Below are 25,130 nucleotides of genomic sequence, written 5' to 3'. Positions count from 1 at the left end.
TCCCTGCTCCTGCAAACCTCTCCCACCACCCCAATTATAATCAAGTGTTATCAGTCTTTTGAATAATTGAAGAGGCTTTCTGTTGAATATTTAATTACGATAATATTTGGTTAGCGGGGGTTGTTGGGCTCCATTTGTGCAATTGAGAATTACTGCAAGAAAACAACCTGTTAAAAGAAAATGTTTTTGTCTATGATCATTGATTTATCCTTTTTTTTTTTTCTTTTTAAGCTAATCAGTTACTTAGTTGAAATTGGTTAATTAGCTGAGCTCCATTAAGACTCTTCGCCATTTAAACTTGATGTTTCTAAATAATTATAGTTTTGCCTGCTAAGCCCACAACCCAGGGTGACCTAATTACTATTAAAGCGAGACGTGCTTTGGTCTGGCTTTAATAAGTCCCTGCTGGGAGCCCCGTGGTGAAAAATCACAGAGGCAATAGTTCAAAGGGGAAGGGGCTTGTACCAAGCCCTGGATGGGGAGGATGACTGTCCTTCAGCCTTACTTCTTCCAATCCAAACCAGGGATGCTCGTGATTTGGGAGGAGAGGAGCCCCAGAGCATCCCCATGGCTGGCATCTCTGTGCCATCCACTTATGGGACCAGTGGAAGGTGATGGCAGGTGGTTGCCTGGAAAACAAGAGAGTTAGGATTGGTTTTAGTTAATTGAGAGTTAATTTGCTTGTTTTCTCAGTCATTCCCCTTAATAAGCAGGTGGAGTCCTTTCAAGATCTTTCCAGATGGGGGGAGGAAAAAAAAATACAGTATTAAGTTAATCTTTTTTTTTTTTTTCTTTTTAGCAGTAGTAAGGTCATTTAGGTTGTTATTAAGATCTAGTGGAAGGTGTCCCTGCCCATAGCAGGGGGTTGGAAAGAGATGATCTTTAAGGTTCCTTCTGACCCAAACCATTCTGTGATTCTAGGATTTCATTTATTTATTTATTTATAATTTGGATAACCATGCCAAGTAATTAGAGATTAGTGGAGCCTCAGGTATGTGCTCGTTTGTGTAGTGAATAAAATGTTTATTATCTGTAGAGGCATCCAGTCGGGGTTACTGGTGGTTGGAGCTGATTAAGCTTTAATTTGTTATGCAATGAGTAAAAGTGGTAACTGGGAATAGGTGACAGGCTGTGGAAATCTTCACTTTTAGGCCATTTCATCCCATCCTTGGTGGGGTCTTCATTGTGACTTCAGAGGATTGTTTCATGATATTTTCTCCCCAAAAGTCCTTCTCACATCCTGCCTGCCTCTACAATCACCAGTACCCTTTGTGCCACATCCCAGCAGCAACTGGACACCAAGCTTTGGATTATTCAAACCCAACCAGCCTTTTCCTTGGATTGCTCTGTGCATGGCTGAGTTTTGGTGTCTTTGCCTGGCTGTATATTACATTTTTGAGGGGAAGGGCAGCTCAGCCCACTGGGTGCTCTCCTCTCCTGGTTTTGCTGTCTACCCTCTCCAGTCCTGCAAACCCCAAGACCTGTTACACATCCACATCTTTCCCACCCTTTCCCTATTTTCTTTACGTTTGCAGGGCAGGGCACGGGGACATCTTTTTTTGCACGTCCTGGGGCAGGGCAGGTCACCTTCTTGTTGCCTCCTGGGCTCGATTTCAGGTGGAGGCTGCTTCTCCTTCAGCCCCAAAACCTGGAAAAACAGTGTCTGCTTTGAGCATGGGGTCAATCCCCTGTGTCCTCTCCTTGTGGGGTGCTGCAGGTGAGCCAGCAAGTGACACCCAAAACACAGTCGGGTGACAAAGCTGGGGAGGACCCGGAGTTGGTGTTGATCCCCTATCTCCTGGTGCTAAAACCCACACCATGGGTGGAGGGATGGAGCAGCAACGTTTGAAGTTTTATGGAAGTTTTTCATTTCTTTTTTAGCAATCAGAGGCCAGGGAGGGGCCTTTGATTACTCGAGGCCTCCGCCGCTTCCGTAGCCGCGGGGTTGGAGCCGCCTCATTATTGTCCTCGCTGGGGTCCTGTTGATGGGAGGATAATTGTCTTTTGCTCAAAAGACATTAAATCACTGCAGAAGAGGCAAAGGGGTGTGAATTACATCTTCCCCGGGCAAACCAGGAACTTGGCAGAAGAGTTGAAAAGGAAACACCATCCTCCAGAGGCAGGAGGAGATAGGGGCTAGCCGTGTGGGTCTGCTCCGGTCCCACTGCCCTCAGGATGGGGGGAACTGGGAGGGAGACAGCCTGATGTACGGGGCACAGGCTGGGGCTGACCTTAGTGGTGGCTGGGCACTTTGATTTTTCACCCATCCTATTTCCAAATGCCCAAGGAGGGAGATGAACACGTAGGGCCAGAACAGGAGCGGGGTGCTCTCGGAGAGCTCCATTAGGCGCTGACTCTGCTTTTCATTTGAAACAAACGTGTTTGGAAATAACAGAATTGTCAGAACTGTACTGTCAGAAGTACTTCTTATAATGTTTTTGGCTTGTCCAGCACCTTTGCCTCCTGTGATGTACCCGTGGAACTGGTGAGGTTGCTCCATGGGTGTGTTTGCCTGTGGTCTGTAGCAGCCCGGAGGTGCCTTCAGTGGTAACTCCATCCCTGCGCTTCTGCTGTGGTTATTTTTAAGGCAGTGATCTTTAATTTAATGGAAATTATGGGCATGACCTGGCTGCAGGCAAACCCAAGACACACGGAGCTGCTTCTCAGCCCGTGGGGTTTGGCTGGAGCTCTCCAGAAGCTCCATGCAAGTCTCTTGGAGATGCGTGGCCTTTGCTGCCCCTTGAGAGGAAATTGCTGGTGAGGGTCTAGATTGTTTGAACACATCAGGGTCTCAACAGAGGCACTGTGAGATCACATCAAGTGATGTCATTTGGACCAGAGATGGAGCTGTAAAGGGGTAATTTCTGGTGTCATAAAATAGAGGAGGATCAGCTCCGTGCCACGTCTCCTGGGGAGTGATGTGTGGCATCTCGAACTGTGTCGTTGTGCCAAGTACCCTCTGTCTTGCTCAGTGAAATGAAGAAAAGCACCAGCTGTGCAGGAATTAAAGGCATCAATGCCTTTTTCTTTGGCCCCAGGTTGGGTCAAGCCCTCCTGAGCTCTGTCCATCAGCTGGCAGTGCTGCCCCTGACCCAGGGATGCCGCAGCCGACCTTGTGGAGGAGAGGAGGTGGGTGCTGGCTGGTGGGTGCTGTAAGGTCACGACCCAATTGTGTTCAGTATTTAAAGATCAGCTTTACTCTCGCTCCATGTGCCATGTGTGGGTTATTCCTGCAGTGGCTGCACTGCTGGGCGCTCACGGGAGCTCCTGTGCTCACAGCCCGGCTCCAGAGCCTGACCAAGGCTGTGGAAAGACACTGTTAACTTCCAGGGGCTCTGGATGAGGCTGGAGAAGAGGGGCTGCTTTGAGAAGGGCTCTGCTTTGAGCCCCCTCCAGCTCTGCCTTTGTGTGCCAGCGCTGGGCTCTGCTGCCAGGGCTCGTGGGAATGGGGAAATCCCTGCTTTTGCACCGTCCCTAACTTGGGGGAAGATGGCCCAGCTGCCTCCCACCATTGGGACCCACTCAGCAGCATCCCTGAAGATGGCCCAGCTGCCTCCCACCAGTGGGACCCACTTGCAGCATCCCCAGGGCTCCCTGCTGATGGGGCTTGAGGAGTAATGGGTGGGCACCCACCTTACCCTGTGCCTCTATAACTCCTATGTTTCCCACTCTGGACCCCACGGGTCTGGTGTGTGCTTTGGTTGTTCCCAAATGTCATCTCCTGAGTCACGGGCCCAGCAGATTTTTGGAGGTGGCTCTGCGGCAAGGCACGTTTTTATTTTGTTCTTTAAAGCTTTGCGGTGTTCAGGGGAAACTGGGATGTCTTTGAACCATTTAAAGTATTCCTAATAGGTTACCTTGAAAGCTTTCCGCAGTCTTGAATGAATCAAAGTGCAAATGTTTATAATGCAACACCCACACAGGCTGGGAGAGGAATTTTATTAAGGCAGGAGAGTCAGAAAACAATAATAATAAAACATGTTTTATGAAGTTGGTGAGAAACTTATAAACTAGGTGAAGTTTTACAGCAGATGAATTTGATACAAGTTGTAAATTTGAATTCCCAGGCTGGTCCTCAGGTCTTGCTCTTTATTACCTGAAATAACATTCTCCACTTTTAATAGTTGGCTGCGGCAGAGCGAGCGTGGTTTTATCTCTCTAAATGATCCACCGTGCGTGTCTTATCATCAGACTTTCCCCATCCTAAGGACTCTGGCCATTTCCTTGAGCAGCACAGTGCCTGTTGCCAATTAGCAAATTGCTGCTGTTTGCTTTGCCATGACAGGAGGGGCTTTGGAAGTCCTTCCATACATCCCCATGTCCAGATTATTGAGATTTTTTTCCGTCAGAAAGTGCTTCATTGTCTGATAAGAGGATTGTTTTGTTAATACCTCAGCAAAAAGGGACTGGAAGATGCTGCTGATAAATCAGTGTATTTCAGTAGCAACTTGCTGTGCTTTCCCACTCCTGACACTGCTGGGAGGGATATGGGCACTTGCCAGGGCATTGTTGTGAGGTGACCAATGGCCTTTCGAGGTGTTTGGTGCTCTGTTCCCATTTTTCCTTCTCATATTTCCTTGAGAGCCCACCTTTTTCCCAGAAAGGAGGTTTCCTTGTGGTGCTATCCAGGGACCAGTGAGGTATCACTGCCTGAGCTGGCTTTGTCCCCATCCCAGGGGTGGCTTCCCAAGGGTGGCATGTGATGACCCCTGAGTGCCCCCCATGCCTCCAACCCCTCTGTGCCACTCAACTGTCAGCAGCTGTAGCAAGGGAAGAGTATAAAAATGTTTTTTCACCCCCCTGTCCCGTCTGTGCACACACCAGCGGATTATTCCTCTTGAAAAATAAGTGATTACTTAAGTAAAGCTTTAGAGCTAATGGCCAGATTATTCCTTTTAAAATGGGAAAATAATTAGGGATGTTTTTTTAAGTAGGCTTCCCACCCTTGGATCTTCTGGGATTAGCCTACATGGGTGTGTAAATATTTAGTTTCCAAGGACTTTTTTTTTTTTTTTTTTAATTTTTCTCCCCTCCCCTTCCTTGAAGAAACAGCAGCGATAAGTGACTGAAACGAGGCAGCAGCTGTGCTTGGACACTTTCCCCAGCATCCAAAATATAATTGAAATTAAAGATGACCCACAGAGGAAAATGAAATTAATCCTTTGCTGATGTGATGCACCATGGAGGGTTTCCTCTGCTTTCCTCTGTGTGTGAAGTTGGAGAAAGAGGTTGTGCCTTGGGGTGCTGGGATATTTGAGGTGATGGAGAACAAGTCCAACCCTGCTGATTGAGCACGGTGGGCTTGGTTATGTCTTCTGCTTCTGGCTGCCCGTTGGCTTGGAAGGATTTTTGAGCTTGTTTCTGTTCGTGGAGGTCTCTCTTTAACATCCAGATAATTCAGACTTTTTGCACCAAGGCACTTTGGTATTTGGCTTCAAAACCGCGTCTTGTTTTGAGACTCGTTGCAGCGCTTGCGATGTGTTGGTAAAGCTGGGAAGGCGAGCGAAGGGAAGCTGAAAGCAGAAGCAAAAGATGTAGGTAGATGCAAAAATGGTTTTAACCAAGTGATCTGATGGAGTTGCAGACTGAAGGAGTGGTTGAAGCCAGTAACTCACGCAGCTCTCCTAGGGGTCTGCGTCCCCCGAGACACCTACAGCTGACAAGCATCTTGCCAAGCTGGAGGAGGCCAGATCTTGCATTCCCCATCCATCTAAGGGATAAATCCCAAGCCCCAGCGAGCCATCAGAAAGCCAACAGAAGAAAACCTGGCTCAGAAGCAAACCTGCCCAGCCCTCACTTTGGAGGTGTCATCAGTGTGTTGTGGGGCTTCAGTCCCCATCCTGCTGCTGGGAGATACTTAGGAGGTGCTTCTTAAAATACTCATGCACCTATCATTTCTCTTTCTGGCAGGGGTTATTTATTGCAAACCATCACCTGGGGCTGCTTTCAGGTGCCTCGCTCGTTCTTTCAAAGGCTCTATTTGTGCTGTTCAGCTGCTTTTGGCAACTTTGGGACTTTTTGTTTGCTTGCCTGCCTGCTGGAAAGCCTTCAGAGGTTGTTTAAGAGGCGAGGGGAGCCTGTAGATCCAGAGAGTTTTTTTTCTTGTTATTATTATTATATATTATTATAATTAAAACATATTTTTAGCAGCTGAAATTCGAACCCGTCTGGGTATTTATACAGCAAGATGTTTTGGATGAGGAATAGGCCAAGAGAGTCACATGGTTGGGGCCAACGTGAAACAAAAGAATCCATTTATTATCCAGGCAGGAAATTTGTTCCTCGGGATGTTGTAGCTGCAGACATAATGATTTCATTTCCTCTGGTTCACCCAGATTAATGGCTTGTGCTCTTTTGTTTGTGTGCCTGTGTTATTTCTGCGGCGCGGCTTCCCCTCCTGCTCCGTGCGTGTGCGAACATGTGTGCGAGTGCCCTGGGCGAGGAGGGGGGGACGGGGGGTCTCCGGGCTGCAGCAGCCAGCTTGGGATGGTGGGGTGGGATGGGAGGGCTGGGAGAGCTGAGCAAAGCCTGTGGGACCGCCTGGGGAGTCCTTCTTGGCAGTGATGGATGTCCTGGTGCGTGTGCACATCCAGGGATCCTCTCCTCCTGCGTCTCTGGGGATCTTCTCCTGCATCTCCTCTGTTTTTGTCCTACTTACATTTCTGTCGTGGTCTCCAGGGCAGTGAGGGGTGTTTTCCTGTGGCGGTGAGATGGAGAGTTTGAGACAAATGTGAATGTTGACCTTATGGAAGGTGTGACAGTGCTGTGTCTTCTCCGCAGCCATGCTCAAGGGCCTATGGAGGTGTTGTGTGCTTGGTGGGAAACCCAAACCTTTGCACCCTCCCAAATATGATGCTGGGAAGCAGCTTCTTTTCCCAGGGAGCCGTGCTGACATGCAGGGGTGTGGGTGTTGGCCACATGGCTATGGATGAGCACCTCCTTCCTTGCTGCGTGGGTTGGCCTTTCGTTTCAGGCAGGTCCCAGCCCCTCACAGGGCCTCTGGCCATCTGGAAGCCGATGGTACCTACACTCCCTGCTTGATAAAAACCCAACAGACCCGTCTCTGTGGACACTCCAAGATCAGTGGCAGCCTTAATCTCTCCCTTTCTCTCTCTCTGAGGGTTTGCCTTTCAAAAGTGATGTGACAGACAAACGATGCCTTTGCATTGCTGTTGCCTGATGGGCTCTTGTGGGGTTTTGGCACAGAAGAGTTTTTGATTTACTGTGTGCAGTGTGACCGTGATCTTCTCTTCCGGGTTAATCTGGAAAAACCTCGTGGAGTTGGAAGCACCCATCTGTGATGAGGCATTCAATGTGGCACTGCCTAGGATCCACCTGGAGAAGGATTAAAGTCTGTTTTGCTGCCCCTGTGCCTGGCTCTTCCTCCTTCCCTCCTTTAGGTGTTTCTGCTTTAAATTTGTGGAAGAGAGAGAGTTTCTTCTGCCTCTTCTGGGGGAGGTTTCCCTGTGGGGACATACCTCACTGAAGGAAGACCCTCTTGGCCATCAAGGTGCATCTGCCATCCCTCCTGGCATCCTTCTGGGTCCTTGGTGCACCAATCCCATCTTGCACGTGTGTTGCACCTTCTTGCTTTTGTTCTGCTGAGCTTTTGTTCCGTGAGGGTTGCGTGGGGCTGAAGGTGTGAGCTCAACGTCCAAAAGCTGTGGAGGAGAGGGATGGGGGAGCTCCTGGTACCTTGTCAAGGGCTGGCTCCTTCTCCCCACCTTCCTGCCCTCCCAAGTGGCTCCCGTGTCACCCAGGTGACAGGGTTTGTGAGGCTGTGACAGCTCCGTTGCGCAGAAGATGATGAACAGTAATGAGACCCAGAGCACAGTGTGCACTTAAAGTGATTTATTTCAGCAAGGAAACCACAATCAGGGAGGATGGGTCAGAGTCATCAGGAGAAGAGGTGGGTATGGAGATGAGCTCCAGGGGAACTTTATCATCAACCAGCACTGCTTTAAAAACGAGCGGAGCTGGCGTTGCATGAAATGGAGCCGTGCCAGTCACGCCGGGACCATCCCTATCCCACGGTGGATTGTAGGCACTTCCCGGGGTCTGGCCAGTGACCAGGGTGGTTCTGGTGGCCTTCTCTGTGCTTGCCTCCCTGCAAGCTGTGCTGAAGGATTTTGGTGAGCTGTCACCTGGGTGGTAAGTCAGCACTTGGGAAGGAGACTGTCCTGGCGAGGAGGGGGGGAAGTAATCCCTGAGCCCACCTTGGCGCAGCTCCCGGCACACAGATGGCTCTGCTCGTGCTGGAGCCTTTTCCCAGCTTGCACCCGCGCAGGCACTGAGGCTGGAGGCAGGGCTGTGCCAGGCAGGCCTGCTGCCAACAGCACCTCCTGCCAGCATCCTCCTCTTCCTCCTCTTCCTCACCTCCCAGCGCCCGTGGGAGCTGTGGCCGTGCAGCAGCTCAGCTGGGCACTGCAGCTTGTAGGAAAAGCTTGGCCTAAGAGTGGCCCTGAGCAAAATCTTGTGATTTGAGGTTCACTTAGAGCAGTGCTTGTGCTTCCTCCCTTCTCACAGAAGAGGGTCCTGGTGTGGGGGGATCCCTGGTGCTGCCTCCATGCTGGCAGGAGCTGCGTGAGGCAGCAGTTTGGATCGTGCACCAAGAGCTTACCATGAGGGGTCCTGGAGCCCCTCTTGAGGAAGAGCATCTTCCAAGGGGGTGATTGCAGTCACTGATAGCTGTTGGTGAATTTGGACAAGGATTTAACACAGCCCCACTGGCACCCTCTGTGAATGGCTGTTTGGAAATCTTGGCAAACACATGGTGTTGTTTACTCACCAGACCAGCTGTGGGTGTGATGGCTCAGTCTGATGGGAAAGTTTTTTGGGTAGGATGCAGGATAGTTATAGATCCCAGCCACTGGCTGCGTTGTCCAAATCTAAAAGTGGAAAAGAAAAAAAAAAAGGCAAAGCTGAGAGAGCCCAGGATGTGTCTCCAGGGCATTTTAGGAAGGGGCATTTAGATGTGGGGCCAGAGCAAAAAACCCATCGGGATCTGCTCATGGAGTGTTCTGCCCTTTCCAACGGACCTGTTGGCTTTGCCACATCCCCTTCCCCACGTGTGCAACCGGATGGGGGGGGAGGACTGGGCAGGTGATGGGGCTCTTTGCCAAGGCGTCCCCAGGGGATGCAGGCGGAGCCTCCCCCCATCCCATCCGTGTCCCGACGCGGTGCCGGCAGCCCCGTGCGGCGCCGCGGTGGCACAGATTTATTTCCCTTTGCCTCGTTTGCACTCGCGAGCTGACTCCATATGGTGCAAAAACCAGGGAGACGCTGCTCGGCACAGCAGCCGGCGCCGGGCTGGGGGAGTGGTGCAGGGGCCGCTTGCCGACGAGCTTTTGCAGTTTCCCTCGTTTGAGGCTCAATATTTCCACCTCCTTCCCTCGGCTGTGCTCCGGCAGCTGCGGGTGCGCTCGTCACCTCCGGCGGCAGCCGGAGCATCCCTGTGCGATTCCGCTCTTGCTCTGCTGCTTTCCCTCCTCTCCCCCTGGGATCCCAGTTGCACAGCGATCTTCAGGGTGCATCCTTGGGCCAGAAACGCTATTTTTAAGTTCTTACTTACTATTTCAGCCGGCCCCCCTGAAAGCTTTAGAGTTACCTGTCAGATGCTGCCTTTAAAAATGCAGGATCAGTCTGGCTGAAGCTGTTCTGTGCTGGGGTGAAAAGTGAGGCTTTTCCCCCAGATTTTGGTGTCTGGGGGAACCACCAGGTGCTCGCGCTGGGAGCAGTGGTGCCTGGGGGAAGGGATGCCCCGGCGGTGCTTGCTCGGTGTCTGAGCAGTCTGTCATGTTTGTGGCTTAGCAGAATCCCTTTGACATTTTAAAATAAGATCTCGTAAATAGGAGCTGGACGATGCCAGGTGCATCTCTGGGCGTGAGGGCTCTCTGACAGCTCGGCTGGCATTTCAGATTTAGGGCTCTACGAGACGCGTGTTTTCGCGGCGAGCGCGAAGCTTTTCTGGGGGACATGGTCCAAGACAGTGACTCATCCTGAATCTCTCAAGAAGTGCTGGTGTGTAGGGAAATGCAGGATAAATGTTTTGATTTTTAGAGTTTTCCTCATAGGCGGTGCCACCCTGGAGGAAGGCAAAATAGCTCCTGCAGGGAAGGAGAGCTCCTGTGAGACACTTGTGAGCGCAGTGCTGGGGAGATCCCCTGCAGTCCCATGGACCAGTGTCCTGTGTAGCCAGGCAGGGAGACTCTGTGCCCTCCTGATTCATCCTAACACATGTAATTGCAGATGCTGTTGATGTTTAGGGTTGCTCTGTCTTCTCAGGCGACTAATTCTGTATTTAGAGGCAATAATTTCCAAGGGAATCCCAGCTGATAAGGAGCCCACTCCATGGAACTTGTTAGGCTTCAATGGCCCTTGTCTGTGAAATCTCAAACACTGCCCTTGTTTATTATTTTTTTCACTTCTTTTCGGAGTTCCTTGCTTTCTGGTAGTATGATGAAGATCAAGTTTCCCAAGAGAAGAGCTCCTGGCAGGATGTCCTTCTCTTGGGAAAGCTCACTTCCATCGAGCCTGGCTGGAGCACACCACGTGCAGCCGGTGTGAGTATGTGGGTGGTTGACCAAGAAGTGAGCTACGGAAAAGCAGTAGTGGAAAATAGTCAGTTGTTGACATCACTACCCAATAACGTTTGGTTTATCCTTGAGACTCTGTACTCCTCTGGGATATGTGAAGGTTTGGGATTCTGGATCCTCCTGACTCTCTTGGCTGGTGAGGTGGTTATCCAAGCCAGCTGGTCTCCACCCAAGGAGTCCATGATGTGATGCTGCTGTGCCCAGTTTGTGCCAAAGCCACCCAACGGCACGACAAGGCACAAAAGGACCTCAGGCACCCGACCTTCAGCCTTCGTCTGCTTTGCCATGTGCTCCTGGATGGTGATAAGGTGGATGCTGAAGAGCACACGATTGCTCTTCCCCAACCTTCATTCAAGCCAGACCTTCTCACACCCCTTAGCTGGATCTTGAGTTGGAAGCTGCCACTTCTCCTGGGCAGCCTTGAAAGCTTTTTGGAGGTTAAGGTTTCTGGGAAAGCCTCTGCCCACCCCTGCTTGGCTGAGTTCCTCTTCCACATCTTGTGGAGGATGAAATGAGTAACTGCCAAGCTTGACATATGGTGATTTTCGGGGCAGGCTGCAGCGTTCAGAGATGTTTGCTGGCTACCCAGCCTCGAGAGAGCAAAGATGAGGATTTAAATGCATAGTGACATTGTTCTGGATCCCTCCCCTGGCAGTGGCGTGGTGGAGGAGCTGTGCTCCTGGGGTGGCTGGGTCTGTCCTGGCGGGCCAGAGCGTTCATTAAAGTGCACTCTCAGCCCTTGGTGCTGCTTGACTTCGAGTTGCCAAGCTGTAAATGATGATGTATGACTGTGATCTGTGCGTATGCTATGTGTGGATTTTGGGAATCCGTGGCCTGTGTGCAATTATAAAAAGTATGATATCAGCAGCTGACTGTCGTGAGCAAATGAGCTCCTTATGTTTGGAAACTTGTTCTCAAATCTTCAAAAATAGGTTTGCAATTTGGAAAACAAAAGGTATTGAAAGCTCTATCTTCCCTCTCTTATCTTTCCATTTGATTTGGTCCCCTTTGTTTGTTTTTTTTTCCGTGATGAGTGCGTTTTTGGGCAATTCTCTGTCATTTCCTTCCCTTTCTCTTATCTCTCCCTCTGCAGTTCTTTCTCTTTTCCTCTCTATCCCTCTCCTCTGTCTCCCTCCCCCCAGTAATTTATTCACAGGCGGGTTGTCTCTTTGATTTACTGTCTCTCTCTCCTCGGTAGGATTATGATAAATGGATTGTATGGCTTCGGCTGAGCTTGTCCAACACCACGTACCCGCGTTGGGTCAATTCCCTTTGGAGCGTGAAAACCAAGGGGAGATGCTGGGGCTGGGCCTGAAGGTGGAGTGAGTGTTGTAGACAGGGCTCGGTCCTTACGCTCCCAACTTTGCATCACCTCCTGAACTTTTTAGGCTGGGGTTTTGCTTTGGGGTTTTTCGCTTGCAAAAATGGAAGAAGGTGTTTTATTTGGCACTTTCGGGCGCATCAACAACCAGCGTATTAAAATTTGGTGTATCCTGACGTGGGCAAGTGTTTGCTGCGTGTAATTAGAGCGTCTCATCCCGCAGTCGCAGCAGGCAGCGCTTTATTGATAAAGTTGTTATGTAGTTGCTGAGCAAACACCCCCAAATCTGAGCTTCATTAAGTTATCGCCTGCCCCGCTGCGATGCATCTTCACTGCACACTGAAATCCATGCCATTGACGGGAGATCCCGGAGGAGATCCCGGACTGTGCTGTGCAGCCGCAGCTTAATGCATCCCGTCACAAATTGACACAGCACGCTCCTCCTCGGCTCATGGATATAAATTCTTTCCCTTTCCAGCCCAAAGCGAGGGGTTTTTTTTTGGCCGCCGCAGATCTCCTCGTGCTGGCGACGGCTGAGGTGTCTTTGCTGCTCCTCTCCCCCAGGAGGTTCCCACAGACCCTCAAAGTACAGGAAGATGATATTTCGTGTTGGCTTGTTGTTGTTTAGCACATCCTCTCCCTGCTCTCCTGGGCTTGTTACTCGTCGGGTAATCCTTCATAACGAACCCGCGGGAGATTGATGGGGAGAGCTCGTTATGCACTTCCAGAGCCGTTCCGCCGTCGTTCTGTAGCAGCAAAATGCACCATTAAAGGCAGAGAGCCCTGGGAATGATGGGACGTAATTAGTTGTTGCTGTAATATTTTTGATTGAAAATGTGTAGGTGCTGGAAGAGGCTCTTTCAGAAGCTGGTGCTCTCAGGGAACTGTGAAGAGCAGCAGTAAGGGCTGAGGCTGGTCCTGCTTGTGCCTTGCCCACCTCTCCAGCGCTGTAATTAAACCATCTGGGAGATGCCGCTCCCTCACAATTCCGAGCAAGAATCAAATGGAGAGTCCTCCAGTAAAAGAGACTTTTTGGGTGGGGTGTGTGCCTAGCAGCTTGATCCCTCCAACAGAGCTACGTAGATTTTGTGTTCCTGCTTTCTTTCCCAGCTTAGTCTGAATTTCAGAATATAAGAAAAACTTGCGCAGGCAAACGTGGACGGTGTCCGTGGGATGTTACGGTCAGAAGTGTGGTCATAACCTGGAATTACTCAGGCAACCTCCTGGTGTGTGCTCGAGCCTTTCCGTAGAACCACAGAATGGTTTGGGTTGGAAGGGAACTTAAAAACTCATCTTGCTCCACCCCCTGCCATAGGCAAGGACACCTTCCACTGTCCCAGGTTGCTCCAAGCCCCATCCAACCTGGCCTTGGATGCTTCCAGGGATGGGGCAGCCACAGCTTCTCTGGGCAGCCTGTGCCAGGTTCTCACCAGCCTCACAGGGAAGAACTTCTTAATATCCAGTCTGAATATGCACTTTTTCAGTTTGAAGCCATTCCTGCTTGTCCTGTCACTCCAGACCCTTGTCCACAGTTCCTCTCCAGCTCTCTTGGAGCCTCTTTAGGTGCTGAACAATCCCAATTCTCTCAGCCTTTCCTCATAGCAGAGGTGGTCCATCCCTCTGATCATCTCCATGGCCTCCCCTGGACTTGCTCCAACAGGTCCTTCCTGTGCTGAGGACCCCAGGGCTGGATGCAGTGCCCCAGGTGGGATCTCACCAGAACAGAGTAGAGGATAATTTCATCAGTGGGTAACAGTGAGAATTAAATCGAAATTATTCCTGTGATGCCTGTGGGACTTTCCTTCCACTGGCATCGAGAGGCGTGATGGAATGGTGATGGAAGCCATGATGCAACCTGGGCTGGGCTTGAAGTCCTGACAGCCACGGGAAGGCAGAGCTCATGATATCATGGCAGTTAAAGTTATTTAGCACTAGGCTTTGGAATAAAGCGTCTTGGCTCTGTTTCCCTATCATTCCCTTTCTCTGGTAATGTCACCAAACTTGGACAGAAGCTTCCCAAGCTGTGCGTTTGCCTTGGGCTGATTTTGCTGAAGCTCTTGGGAGAGAAGGAGGGGGTAGGAAGCAAGCCTGGCATGTACAAGCATGAAATGGAGGGGAAAATGTGGTGCTTTCCCTATGGAAAAGAAGTCCTGCTATTGTTCCCCTCCCGAAAATCGTGCTGTGGGGCTGGGGCTGCCCAGGGGCTGTGCTCTGGGGCTGGACCGTGTGCTGACCCCACTGACACTTGCTGAGGGACATCAGGATGAGTCTCCAAAGATCTCACCTGTGGAGCATCCTCTGCCCCTCTGGACCTCAGACCTGAGCCCCCTGCCCCTTGCTCCACGGCTGCCCTCCCATCTCTGAAGGCTCAGCTATGGGCATGCACCTCTCTGCTCCCCACGCATCTCAGGGGGCTTATTTCCAGCAGCTGGCATCCTTTCCAAATCTCCCTCTACCCATCTGTTGTTATCAAGCCTCCTCTCTCCTTATTTTGCTTAATTTCTATCTTTTTCCTCTTGGTTGTTTTAGACATGCCTGTGTCTCTCTGCAGATGCCCAAGCATTTGCTTTGAAGTGCCTTAGGCTGCTTCCTGCCATTATCTCCTTGCAGGAGCGAGGGAGCTGCTGTTCCTTGCTTTGGGAGAGGGACCATGTCCCTGAGGCAGTTATTGAGGAGTGATGCACTCGTAGAAGTTTCTTTGTGGCCTCTCTGAGCAGAAAATTTGTTGTTGTATCTCCTTCTTTCCAGTTGGCAGTGTCAAAACGTGATCAAGTTGGGTTGGTTTGGTCTGGCCTCCTTGTCTCTGTGTGTGTGCCCATAACCAGACCCCACTCCCTGCCAGGGAGAAGTCACACCTACTCACAGCACGACCCGCTCTGGGGAGGTCTGAAATGTGGGTTTCAGGCTGGGGATTTCGGGAAATAAGTTCTGCTTCGTTTCGGACAGTCCAGAAAGCTTTTTCTGGAAGAGGCTTCGATCCTGCTGGGAAGGGTGGTTGGCAAGACCAGCTGGTGCGAGATGAAGGCTACTCTCGCCCAAATAACTTGTTTTTTCCCCGGCTGTTGGAATGATGCCAGCCCATCCTTCGCTCCTCTGAGACGCGGCTCATCCCGCCGCGGGCACTGGCTGTGGGCAGGTTTGCAGGGAGGGTGTGGGGAGCCCGGGACAGCAGCGAGTCCTCCCTGCCTGGATCACGGGAGTGCCATCCCAGATGGATGTGCTGCTTGGCGCGGGGATGCTGGTGCATTCTAATTGCTGGCATCTTTACTTGTTACGAGTGTAATTGTGAGTAGACGTTTGTTTTTGTATTGATAATTAGGGACTGGAACAGATGGTGAAGGCTTAGTTTAAAGTAATGTGTCCATTAAAGAAAATCTACTGTATACAGCTGAAGATTCTTCACTCTAAGAGAGCTCAGCTCTCGGTAGCAGAGCTCCTCTTCTCCCTAATGAGGGCTTTGGCCATTACAGCCTGGGCAGTGGAGCCACAGATCCCACACACTTCTCCCAGCGAGTGCCTTGAGCTCCCTCCTCGCAGAGCATCCCCATGGCACCTGCTGTGCCCACGTGTGGGTGGGCAGGCGTGGAAGGAGTTGCTGGAGAGCCTTGAGCAGGTGAGGGGATGGCAGTGACTTGGGCACGGAGCCTGCCTGGTGGGACTGGCTGATCCAGGTGGGCAGGCAGCATGTGGATCACCTGGTGTGGTTAACGATGCCGGGGCACGGGGAGATGATGTACCCCTGCACTGTTGGGATTTAATTAATGTCCAGTGCCAAATAATGAGGACTGGTCCTCATGGAAGGAGGAGGCAGGTGGGAGGAGAGGTGCAAGGTGTCCATGTGGCTTCTCCGCTCATTAAGGGTGCTCAGGCACTGATCTGCACTAATCCCCTTGTTAGCAGGCAGAGCAAAGGATTTCCCTGCCTGCCCCTCCTTTGCCTGCTCCCAAGTGGTGGATGGTCTGGGGGGTTGGATCCCTGTGTCCCCACACCTGTAGGGATATTTTGCAGATGTGAGTGCTGGGGTCCCTGTTTTGTCCCCCATTTCTCTGTGAGAACTTGGGATCTGCAAACCCTCCTCTGCTGAAGGAGGGTGCTCAGCAGCCTTAGCCCCGAGAAGCCTGTCCATAAATGTCCCACTGAGGTCATGGTGTCACTTTTACATCCCAGAAAATGAAGGTTTCCTCCAAGAGGAAATAGGAGAGGTCAATGGGAAGTTGCTGAGCTGAGTCCTTCTGGTGCCAGTACCTCTGCAGTCACAGGGTTGGGTGAGCTCAGCAGGAATTTGAGCTGGAGGGGGTGATTTAACCATTTTATTTTATCTAACAAAAAAACCCCAAACCAACCATTTTGCCGGGCTGTGGATCTTCTTGTCTGTGGCAGTGTCGTCGGGAGATAGGGCAGGACCTGAGCAGGAGATGGTCCTCAGAGGGTCAGGCTGTCAGCCCTCTTTTTCCTTTGCTGTGCAAATGGCTTTGGAAACATGGAGCTGTGGAAGGACAAGTGTTGGCCACCAGAACTGGGTTTGTTACCTGTTGTGCAACGGGCCACAGAGTCCCCTCAGGACTCCAGAAGCATCCAAAGTGAAAGTTTTTCCACAGTTATTTTCCATTTATTCATTTATTGTTGATTTATTTCTCTATTTCTTTAGTTATTTTGAAGTCTCCTGCTTCGGCATTGCTGCTGTGCCTTCCTGCTTTCCTTGCACAATGTGGAGCCTTTGGGGAGGCACACAAGAGGAGGGAAGGGGTGAGATTTTGAGAGGGGTCCTGGTGAATGTCACCTCGGAGCAGAGCTGGTCCTCGCGTGCTGCTGTCCCACAGGGCGGCTGTTCTTTATCAAAAGTACATTCCTCTGTCAAACCCCGGGGAAGGAAGCTGTAAGTGCGTGGAACAGGAAGGGAGATGATGGAGTGAAAACCCTTTCTGAATAAACCCTTGGGAGAAGTGCCCTTCCTGTAAGGGAGCGTGTCCTTATTTATCACAGGGTGGATGAGCCAGCCCCGGTCCCAGCCGGGCCACGCTCCCTGTGCCACCCTGTTCTCTGCTGCCTCAGTTTCCCCTGTGTGGCACAACAACAGGACACCCTGTTTCCTGTGGGGGAGAACACCAAGGGTTTTAGGGGCTCTCAGAGCATCCTCCTGATGTAGCCAACAGGCAGGGGGCACTGGGAGATGTTTGCAGGGCCAGTCGCTTCCACCTCTACCTCCATTTAGGCTTGGACATATCTGCCTGCTCACTTGAAGGGCTGTAGCAAGGATTAATGGCTGTTTCATTAGAAGCTGGGCTGTTTGGAAAGGAATGAAGGCTTGGAGGTGATGGGATTAGAAACTTGCAGGAGGTCTGGAGTGACAGGACAAGGGGGAATGGCTTTTCACTGCCAGAGGGCAGGGTTAGGTGGGATATTGGGAAGAAACTCTTCCCTGTGAGGGTGGGGACGCCCTGTCACAGGCTGCCCAGAGAAGCTGTGGCTGCCCCTGGATCCCTGGAAGTGTCCAAGGCCAGGTTTGACAGGGCTTGGAGCAATCTGGGCTAGTGGAAGGTGTCCCTGCCTGTGGTTGAAATGAGATGAGCTTTAAGTTCCCTTCCCACCCAGACCATTCTGTGATTCCATGATTCAGGGCTGGGGAGCAGTTGCAGCTGGGATGCCTCATTTTTAGCTGCCTTCTACCAAATGGAAAGGGACTGAAACTGTATAAAGTGACCTGTGATAGCGTGAAGGCCACCAAGCTTTTCTGTTTCCCGTAGGGAGCAGGAGTGAAATGTCTCCTGTCTGAGGGCACTGTGGGCAGGAACAGCCTGGCACCATGGAAAGAAGGAGAGCTGTGTGTTTTGAACCCCCCTGGCAGTGCCACGACAGCATCCCGGGGCTAGTTAGGGGTGCAGAAGCTTTGCCAGCTTCCAGACCCTTCTCTCTCCATCTCTGGAGGGGCTGCCTTGCTCTCTCTACACCGGTGCCCGTGCTCACCCCCGGGAGCCAGGCCAGGTCGGCAGCTCCGGTGGGGATTTTGGGAGAGGGAGCGTTTATCACTCGTGGCAGGGCGGGGAGTTCCCGGTCACGCTTCTCCGGCTTCCCATCCCGGAGCAGCCGGCAAAGGGAGGGGTCGGAAGATTAATGGGAGTCTCGTTTCCCGCTTGTGATTGCTGGAGCAGGCGCGGAGAGATTAAAAGCAGCAGCCCGGCGGCAGGTCAGATTCCTGGGCTGATTTTTATTTCCTGACCTTTATTTCTCTGGTCACACCCGTTTTCCTGGCGCTGCGAAGCTGCCGTGAGTACCTGGGAGCACAGAGGGAAGGGGAGGGGTGGGGGATGCTCGGCTGTGCCAGCGGCACTTCTCCTCCTCCCGTTTGGTGGGGACATGGGAGTCGAGGAAATTAATCTGCATGTCTGCTTGCTGCAAACAAATAAATAAAACCTGGAGGGTTTTCCCCATCTGTTTCTAGATGGTGTTGCTCTCACTATTATTCTTGTTGTGTTCTGTTGGTTTTTAGTTTTTTTTGAAGACTAAAAGTAGGAAATGATATGACTCCATGAAATACAGCATCCTTTCATTTTTAGGGGTTTTTTTTTTAGTTGGTAATGGTATTTTCCTTTCCTGGGTGTGGAAGGGTCAGAGGTGGCAGTGTGGGCTGGGTTCAGGCTGGGACTCTTTGCTCTGGAGTGAAGCTGTCCCGTGTCCATTAGACATGTTAGGGCTGCTGCTGTTTGATTCCTGAGCACTCCAATGTCGTGCTCGCTGTGGGAAAGCAACTGAAGGCTTTTCTGCTGCTCTGTACTCCTAATGTAACCAAAACCTTTGGGAATAACTTTCTGTTTCTTCTGTTTCCTCAGAAACTTTGATGGATACGCGGACGGCGACGGCCGAGCTGGGCTGGACTGCCAACCCACCCTCGGGGGTAAGTGCCACTCATACAGCTGATCCTTACATAGTCTGGTGGGATTCATGCTTTTAACCCTGCTATTTGTGGTGGGAAACTGGGGAAGTTGCAGTGGGAGCTCAGTGACACACACCAGGTTGGTGTGGGGTGGCCTGTTGCTGTCCTGAGCTGCGTGGCTGATCCGGGCTGAGCGTCCTTTCCCTGAACCGATCCCGGGGGCTCGGTGAAGGTGGAACTTTCTTCCATCTCTGTGCTCTCTCCTTCCCTTCCTGTCCTCCTTCCCGGTGATGGGTCCAGCCCCATCGCTGCCCTCCGCCCCCTGCTCGTGCCTTCCCTCTCCCTGTGCCAAAAGGCTTGTAATTAGGAAACATTAGCAGGCTCAAAACAGCTTTCATACCTGGAACATCATCCGTAATTGCACTCGGCAGTGCTCTTCCTTGGCTATTAATGTCACTTTTATGAAGTAATGAGGAACAAAACACCCTGAGGCACTTAAAACATCTTTTTTATATAGTATCAGCCTTTGAGAAATGGGAGCATAAAATAACCTGACTCACATTCTGCTGGCAGAAAAAGTGAGAGATGGAGCTGAGGGGAGAGGAGCAGCAGAGGTAGAGGATGTGAGCTGATGGATGGTCACCACGGTGGGACAGGCAGGCTGGAGCAGCAGCAGGGTCCATCCCTGGGGACTCCAGGATGTGGCACTGGAGTGGAAAGGATGCCAGGCTGCTTCTTTGTTAGGGTATGACTGGCTTGACCAGGTCTTCAAAAGAAATGAGGTTGCACACCATCACCAAAGCTGAACCACACATGCACCGGGCACAAAATCCACTCCAGGCACGTCAGAGCCCCTTGAAATGAGGGGCTTTGCTACTGCATTGCTTTGGAAATAATCTGAGCCTGGATAAATTGCTGGAAAAATGCAGGAGGGGCATGTGCAGGTGATGGAGATGGGATATAAATAGCTGCCTGCAGCTGCTGTTGCTGAAAGCCCATGCAAGGCAGGCAGGGAGCTTGTGTTATAAGGCATGGTGGTCTCACCCTCTGCAGAGCAGCAGAGTGAAGCCCCTTCCCAGCCCCCATCCCTGCATCCCACCATGTGCATCCCTCCATCTCTCAGTGCATGCCTGCAGCCATCCAACTCTTGCTCCTTTGGGAGTTCCTGGTGAGGCTTCTCTGTCACAAGAGTGTGTATTAGGTCTTCCCCAAAGTATTTAAAATGCCAAGTCCTTTATTTAAAGTCATACAGTCATGGAATCCTTCAGGTTGGAAAAACCTTCTAACCATCAAGTCCAACCACTCCCCCAGCACTGGCAAGGCCACCACTTACCCATGTCCCCAGGTGCCACATCCAGATGGGTTTTAAATCCTTTCAGGGATGGGGACTCCACCACTGCCCTGGGCAGCTGTGCCAGGGCTGGACAACCCTTTCTGGGAAGGAATTTTCCCTAGTATCCAACCTAAACATCCTCTGACACAACTTGAGTCTGTTCCCTCTCCTCCTGTCCCTTGTTCCCTGGGAGCAGAGCCCAACCCCCCCCGGCTCCCCCCTTCTGTCAGGGAGTTGGAGAGAGGAAGAAGGTCCCCCCTGAGCCTCCTTTTCTCCAGGCTGAGCCCCCCTATCTCCCTCAGCTGCTCCTGGTGCTCCTACCCCTTTCTTAGCTCTGTTCCCTCCCTGGACACACTCCAGCTCCTCCATGTCCTTCTTGTAGTGAGGAGCCTAGACCTGATCCCAGGATTCCAGGTGGGGCCTCACCAGTGGCCAGCACAGGGGGACAGTGACTGCCCTGGTCCTGTTGCCACACTATTCCTGACAGGGAGAGGGGCTCCTGGCTGCTGCTGGGGCATCAACCCCTTCTCCCAGGCTCCTCTCAGCTCTCTTGGGGCTGGAGGCACAGGGATTTGTTGAGCCAGCTTTCCTGACCCTGTGGTTGCCATTGGCATGGGCTCTGTGCAGGCTTTGTGTCCTTTTGGGTGGTGGCATCTCCCCTTGGTGTGTGCTGAGCTCCCAGCTCACAGTTCACCCCAGCTCACAGATTTGCCCTCTTGGGGCCTGGGGAATGTTGCTGTTTATGCCAGGGCACGATGCCAGCCAGGCTGCAGGGGCTGTGGCAGGATGTGGGCTCTTCTGCTCTCCCTGACGGACGTGCTTTAAATCTTAGTGGAGAGAGAGAACAACATTGACTTAATCCCCAGCTCCCTGTGAATTATTTAGTAGCATCTCATCAAAATGATGCATTTGTCGCTGTTAGAGCATCGGTGGCAGCAGCTGCTGGCACTGTGGGGCTTTCCAGCCACGGGGATCTGCTGTTCTCCGTGCCAGGTTGCAGGAGGGCTCAACCCAGAGGATGCCCAAGGCAGCCCTAAACCCTAGTGAGGGTTTTCCAAGGGGCATTTCATGTCGTTCCTAAATGCAGGAAACCCTGAAGTGCAGCAGGGTCCGCTGGCAGGTTTTGGCTCTGAGCTTTGAGGCTCTGAGGGTTTTGAGGATGAAAAGGAGGATTCCCACGGCAAGGACAGCATAGCCATGGGAACGGTGTTAGTGCTGGAAGAGAGCTCGTTTTCTGGCGTTAATTGGATGTGGGGCTGCAGTGGGAAGCCTGGGTGGGAACGGGAAACAATGCCAACCCCCTCGGTCGGGGAGGACTGCGCCGCTTCTGCTGTGAAAAGGTGTCTGGTAATGAAGGGGCATTGAATCCACACGCCTTGTTCAGGGGGGAGAGGGGGTTTTGCAGCGCTTTCACAGCATGGGGTGAGAAGGAAGAGCACTCAGCTGGATGCAGGAGGCTGTATTGCTGGTGTGGTAACCATGGCTTAACAGCAGTGTGCAACTTTGAGCTGTGATCTTGGTTTAAGCTTAGTGGAGCCAAGTAGGTGGACCCGGGAGTGAATGTTCTGCCGCACTTGTTGGCAGCGTGTAGAGGACCCTGCTTTGAAAACACAACTAAAACCTGCATTTTGTTACATCAGGGCTGTGGTTTACAAGGGGGGGAAGCTTGGGGAGGAGTCGAGAAATGTGGTTGTTTAATGGAAAAGGGAAGAGGGCAAAATCTGTGAGATTTCATGGTCGGTTGTGGTGCATCAGCTCGTCAGGACTCCGTGTGATGGGGCAGGTTGGCATCACCCACCGTGCCCCCATGTAAACACAGGCGTGAGTGCTGCTCTAACATCGCCCCTGGAAATTATCCCTGATGCTGAGCGCCCTGCTAAAGATTGCCATATGAATAATGCTGTTATGAGGAGACTGTAAACATGGATTAGTTAAAATGAATGGATTATGAGGTTGTAAATCTGTCTGTAGGACTCTAATGCCATCATAGACTATTCACAGTTTGCCGCTGTCCCTTAATTGAAATTGTAGCCTGGATTATATTAATGCCCTTCTATAAATCGAATTGCAAATCTATATTCCCTCTCTCCACGGCAGTAATGTTTTATTTAGTTAGTTTTCTTTGCCGGGGGAAATGATCCCGTTGTGCCGGGAGCTTGGGGTCAGGCTTTCCAGTCCACGTGCTGACTTGGGCTTTAATGAAGCTGTACCCTTGTGTAGTGCCTTCCCTCCCACCTCCAGGTGCCTGGACCATCTTTCTTCCCATGTTTACTTCTCAGGGCAACTGAGGCAGTTGCCTACATGGAAGAGATGTTTTAGTATCGGTTGGGAGCGGTGGGGAGAAACATGCAGGGGCAAAAGGGTGAGAATTTCTTCTGGTGCTGGCCCAGGTGGTGTTTCTGCATGTGCACCACATTGTGTGTCCATAATCACATTCCTAGTCCCCTTTGGAGCTTTGGGATTGTCATTCCAATGCCGAATGCAGGGTCAGTGGCATCTCCGCAGCTCACAGGCCGCTGCAGGTCCCTCTTCCTCCTTCTCACCACTTCTCCCTTCTCCATCCCGCAGTGGGAAGAAGTCAGTGGCTACGACGAAAACCTCAACACCATCCGTACGTACCAGGTGTGCAACGTCTTCGAGCCCAACCAGAACAACTGGCTCCTCACCACGTTCATCAACCGGCGCGGCGCTCACCGCATCTACACCGAGATGCGCTTCACTGTGCGGGACTGCAGCAGCCTCCCCAACGTCCCCGGCTCCTGCAAGGAGACCTTCAACCTCTACTACTACGAGACAGACTCTGTCATTGCCACCAAGAAGTCCACCTTCTGGACAGAGGCACCCTACCTCAAAGTGGACACCATCGCTGCTGACGAGAGCTTCTCCCAGGTGGACTTTGGGGGCAGGTTGATGAAGGTGAACACAGAAGTGAGAAGTTTCGGGCCCCTGACCCGCAATGGCTTTTACCTGGCCTTCCAGGACTACGGGGCTTGTATGTCTCTGCTGTCTGTCAGGGTCTTCTTCAAGAAGTGCCCCAGCGTGGTGCAGAACTTCGCCATCTTCCCGGAGACGATGACAGGAGCGGAGAGCACGTCCCTGGTGACCGCCCGGGGCACCTGCATCCCCAACGCCGAGGAGGTGGACGTGCCCATCAAGCTGTACTGCAACGGCGACGGGGAGTGGATGGTCCCCATCGGCCGCTGCACCTGCAAGGCTGGCTACGAACCGGAGAACAACGTGGCTTGCAAAGGTAAGGTTGGCTTTGGGCAGCAGGGGGCTTTTGTTGGTTTTAAGACAAAATATTTGTCCCTAAACAAGCTGTTTGGAGCAATGACTGTTGTGAAACTGGCTCTGCGCCATTTCCCTGCCCTGAAGTGGTTTTACTGCAGGGACCAGGCAGGGATTGGGGAGCAGTGGCCAACTTGTGGCTTCTTGGAGTGCTCTGGTCAGTGGCCAGTCTCGGCGAGGCTGCGGGTGCCGGCGCCGCTTCCGCCGCCCTCCCGCTGGAAGCCGCCTCCAGGATCCGGTGCCTTCAAAGTGCGGCGCTCGCCGGCTGAGCCGCTTTCATCTGCCTCGTTATTTCCCCGGCACAGCCGCTGGAGCCGGGCAGCTGCCGCCGGGCCCGACCGCGGTGGAGCTGCTCTGAGCCTGGCCATTAATTGGGACTTTGTTTGCTGGTTTGTCGGGTTCCCCCAGCCACGCTGCCGGTGTGCTGCTGCCTGCTGGAGTCCTGCAGCGCGGGGTTATAAATATGAAAATAGTGCTGCCTGCTTTTCATCTCCTTTCACTGGTGAATATTTCCCAAATACCACTGGAGGATTATATTTTTTTTTTCTATTGGCTGCCCTTTCCTTCTCCTCTCCCAAATTAAGGTGTTGGTTTTGCACGGTGCTTGGAAGGAGAGATGAGAAGGATTTTTGCATGAGATGCTGACTGTGTTTCATCAGTCCCAAGTAGGTTCTAGAAGGTCAGCACCACCAGGACAAGGAAGGGTTGGAGAGAAGGAGAAGGTCAAAGTGCTATAGGACTGGTTTTGGGTTTGTAGTGGAAAGAGGTTTGACTTGGACCTCTTTTAGTGCAGGTGGTGGCAACGTGTGTAGCACCAGGCTTGGCTGTGATGCTCCTTGGGGTGGCCACCACCGTGTTTCTTCTTCATCTGTAACTCTGGATATGTGAAAATGGCAAAGCTGGGATTCAAGCTGTGGAGAAACTTGTTTGTTGGTTTGCTTTAAACCTGAGAACTTGTGTAGGTTTTCACTGTGAGAAACCTCATTCCCACCTGGCTGAGGTGGGGATGGCGGTGCCTTCCAGTGCCAGGGCTCTGACAACTGGTGAACCACCAGGATCCTTGCTTGAGCAGCACTGCTGGTGGATTCCTTTGGGTTTTGTGTTTAACCCTGGAGGTGGTTTTGTTCCTACTGGGAAATGGTGTATTCCCGTGAGGAGCTGAAGCTCTCCGTCAGAGGGAGGGCTCTGTGAACAGGAGCGTTTCTGGCGAGATGCTCCTCTGCTGTTGAATCAACAAACAGAAAACGCACATGGTTTTATGGCAAAATGACATTTTCTTATCATAGGAAAACAAGTACTAGTTTTAGCTAAACACTGGAATTGGGAAATAATGTCATTTTGCCAGAAATGTAGGGAAACAGTGAGAACATAAAACCGCGGCGGGTTTTGGTGGTGTTGACCTTTCCATCCGCCCCCAGTTGGGGTGGTGGAGGATGCTGAAGTTGTCAGTGCTTCTAAACCCTGGGAAGAGTGTGATGCACCTACTCAATGCTTGTAATTTGGGTCAGGGTGGAGGATGAAGGACAGCAGGGCACATGAGAGGCATGGCAGCAAACCTGCTGAGGGTGGGTGTTAGACCATCTCCGTGGCTTTTTTTGTTTCCTTTCCTTGTGCAAACCCCACAAGGGCTGTGATGTGTTCATGCCATCAAAGCTACACTGAGCAGACCCTGGCAAGCTGGGGATTTGTTGGGGTTTCTGTGCTGCAGTGCCTGTCTCCAGC

At 51.8% G+C, this 25,130-nt stretch overlaps 1 protein-coding gene across 1 annotated transcript in view; it reads left to right on the top strand.

The window, feature by feature from the left end:
- EPHB1 (EPH receptor B1) overlaps positions 1-25,130 on the top strand; it is a 77,958-nt gene that overhangs the window by 5,316 nt on the left and 47,512 nt on the right. Inside the window, exons 2-3 of the mRNA XM_032697851.1 lie at positions 18,744-18,808; positions 22,689-23,370. Of these exons, the coding sequence (XP_032553742.1) occupies positions 18,744-18,808; positions 22,689-23,370 (747 nt within the window). The remainder of the gene's footprint in view (positions 1-18,743; positions 18,809-22,688; positions 23,371-25,130) is intronic.

This window comes from Chiroxiphia lanceolata, chromosome 10 (assembly GCF_009829145.1).
Source record: "Chiroxiphia lanceolata isolate bChiLan1 chromosome 10, bChiLan1.pri, whole genome shotgun sequence".
Taxonomy (NCBI): Eukaryota; Metazoa; Chordata; class Aves; order Passeriformes; family Pipridae; genus Chiroxiphia; species Chiroxiphia lanceolata.
The sequence above is the reverse complement of the archived record's forward strand: the minus strand, read 5'-3'. Positions and strand labels throughout refer to the sequence as shown.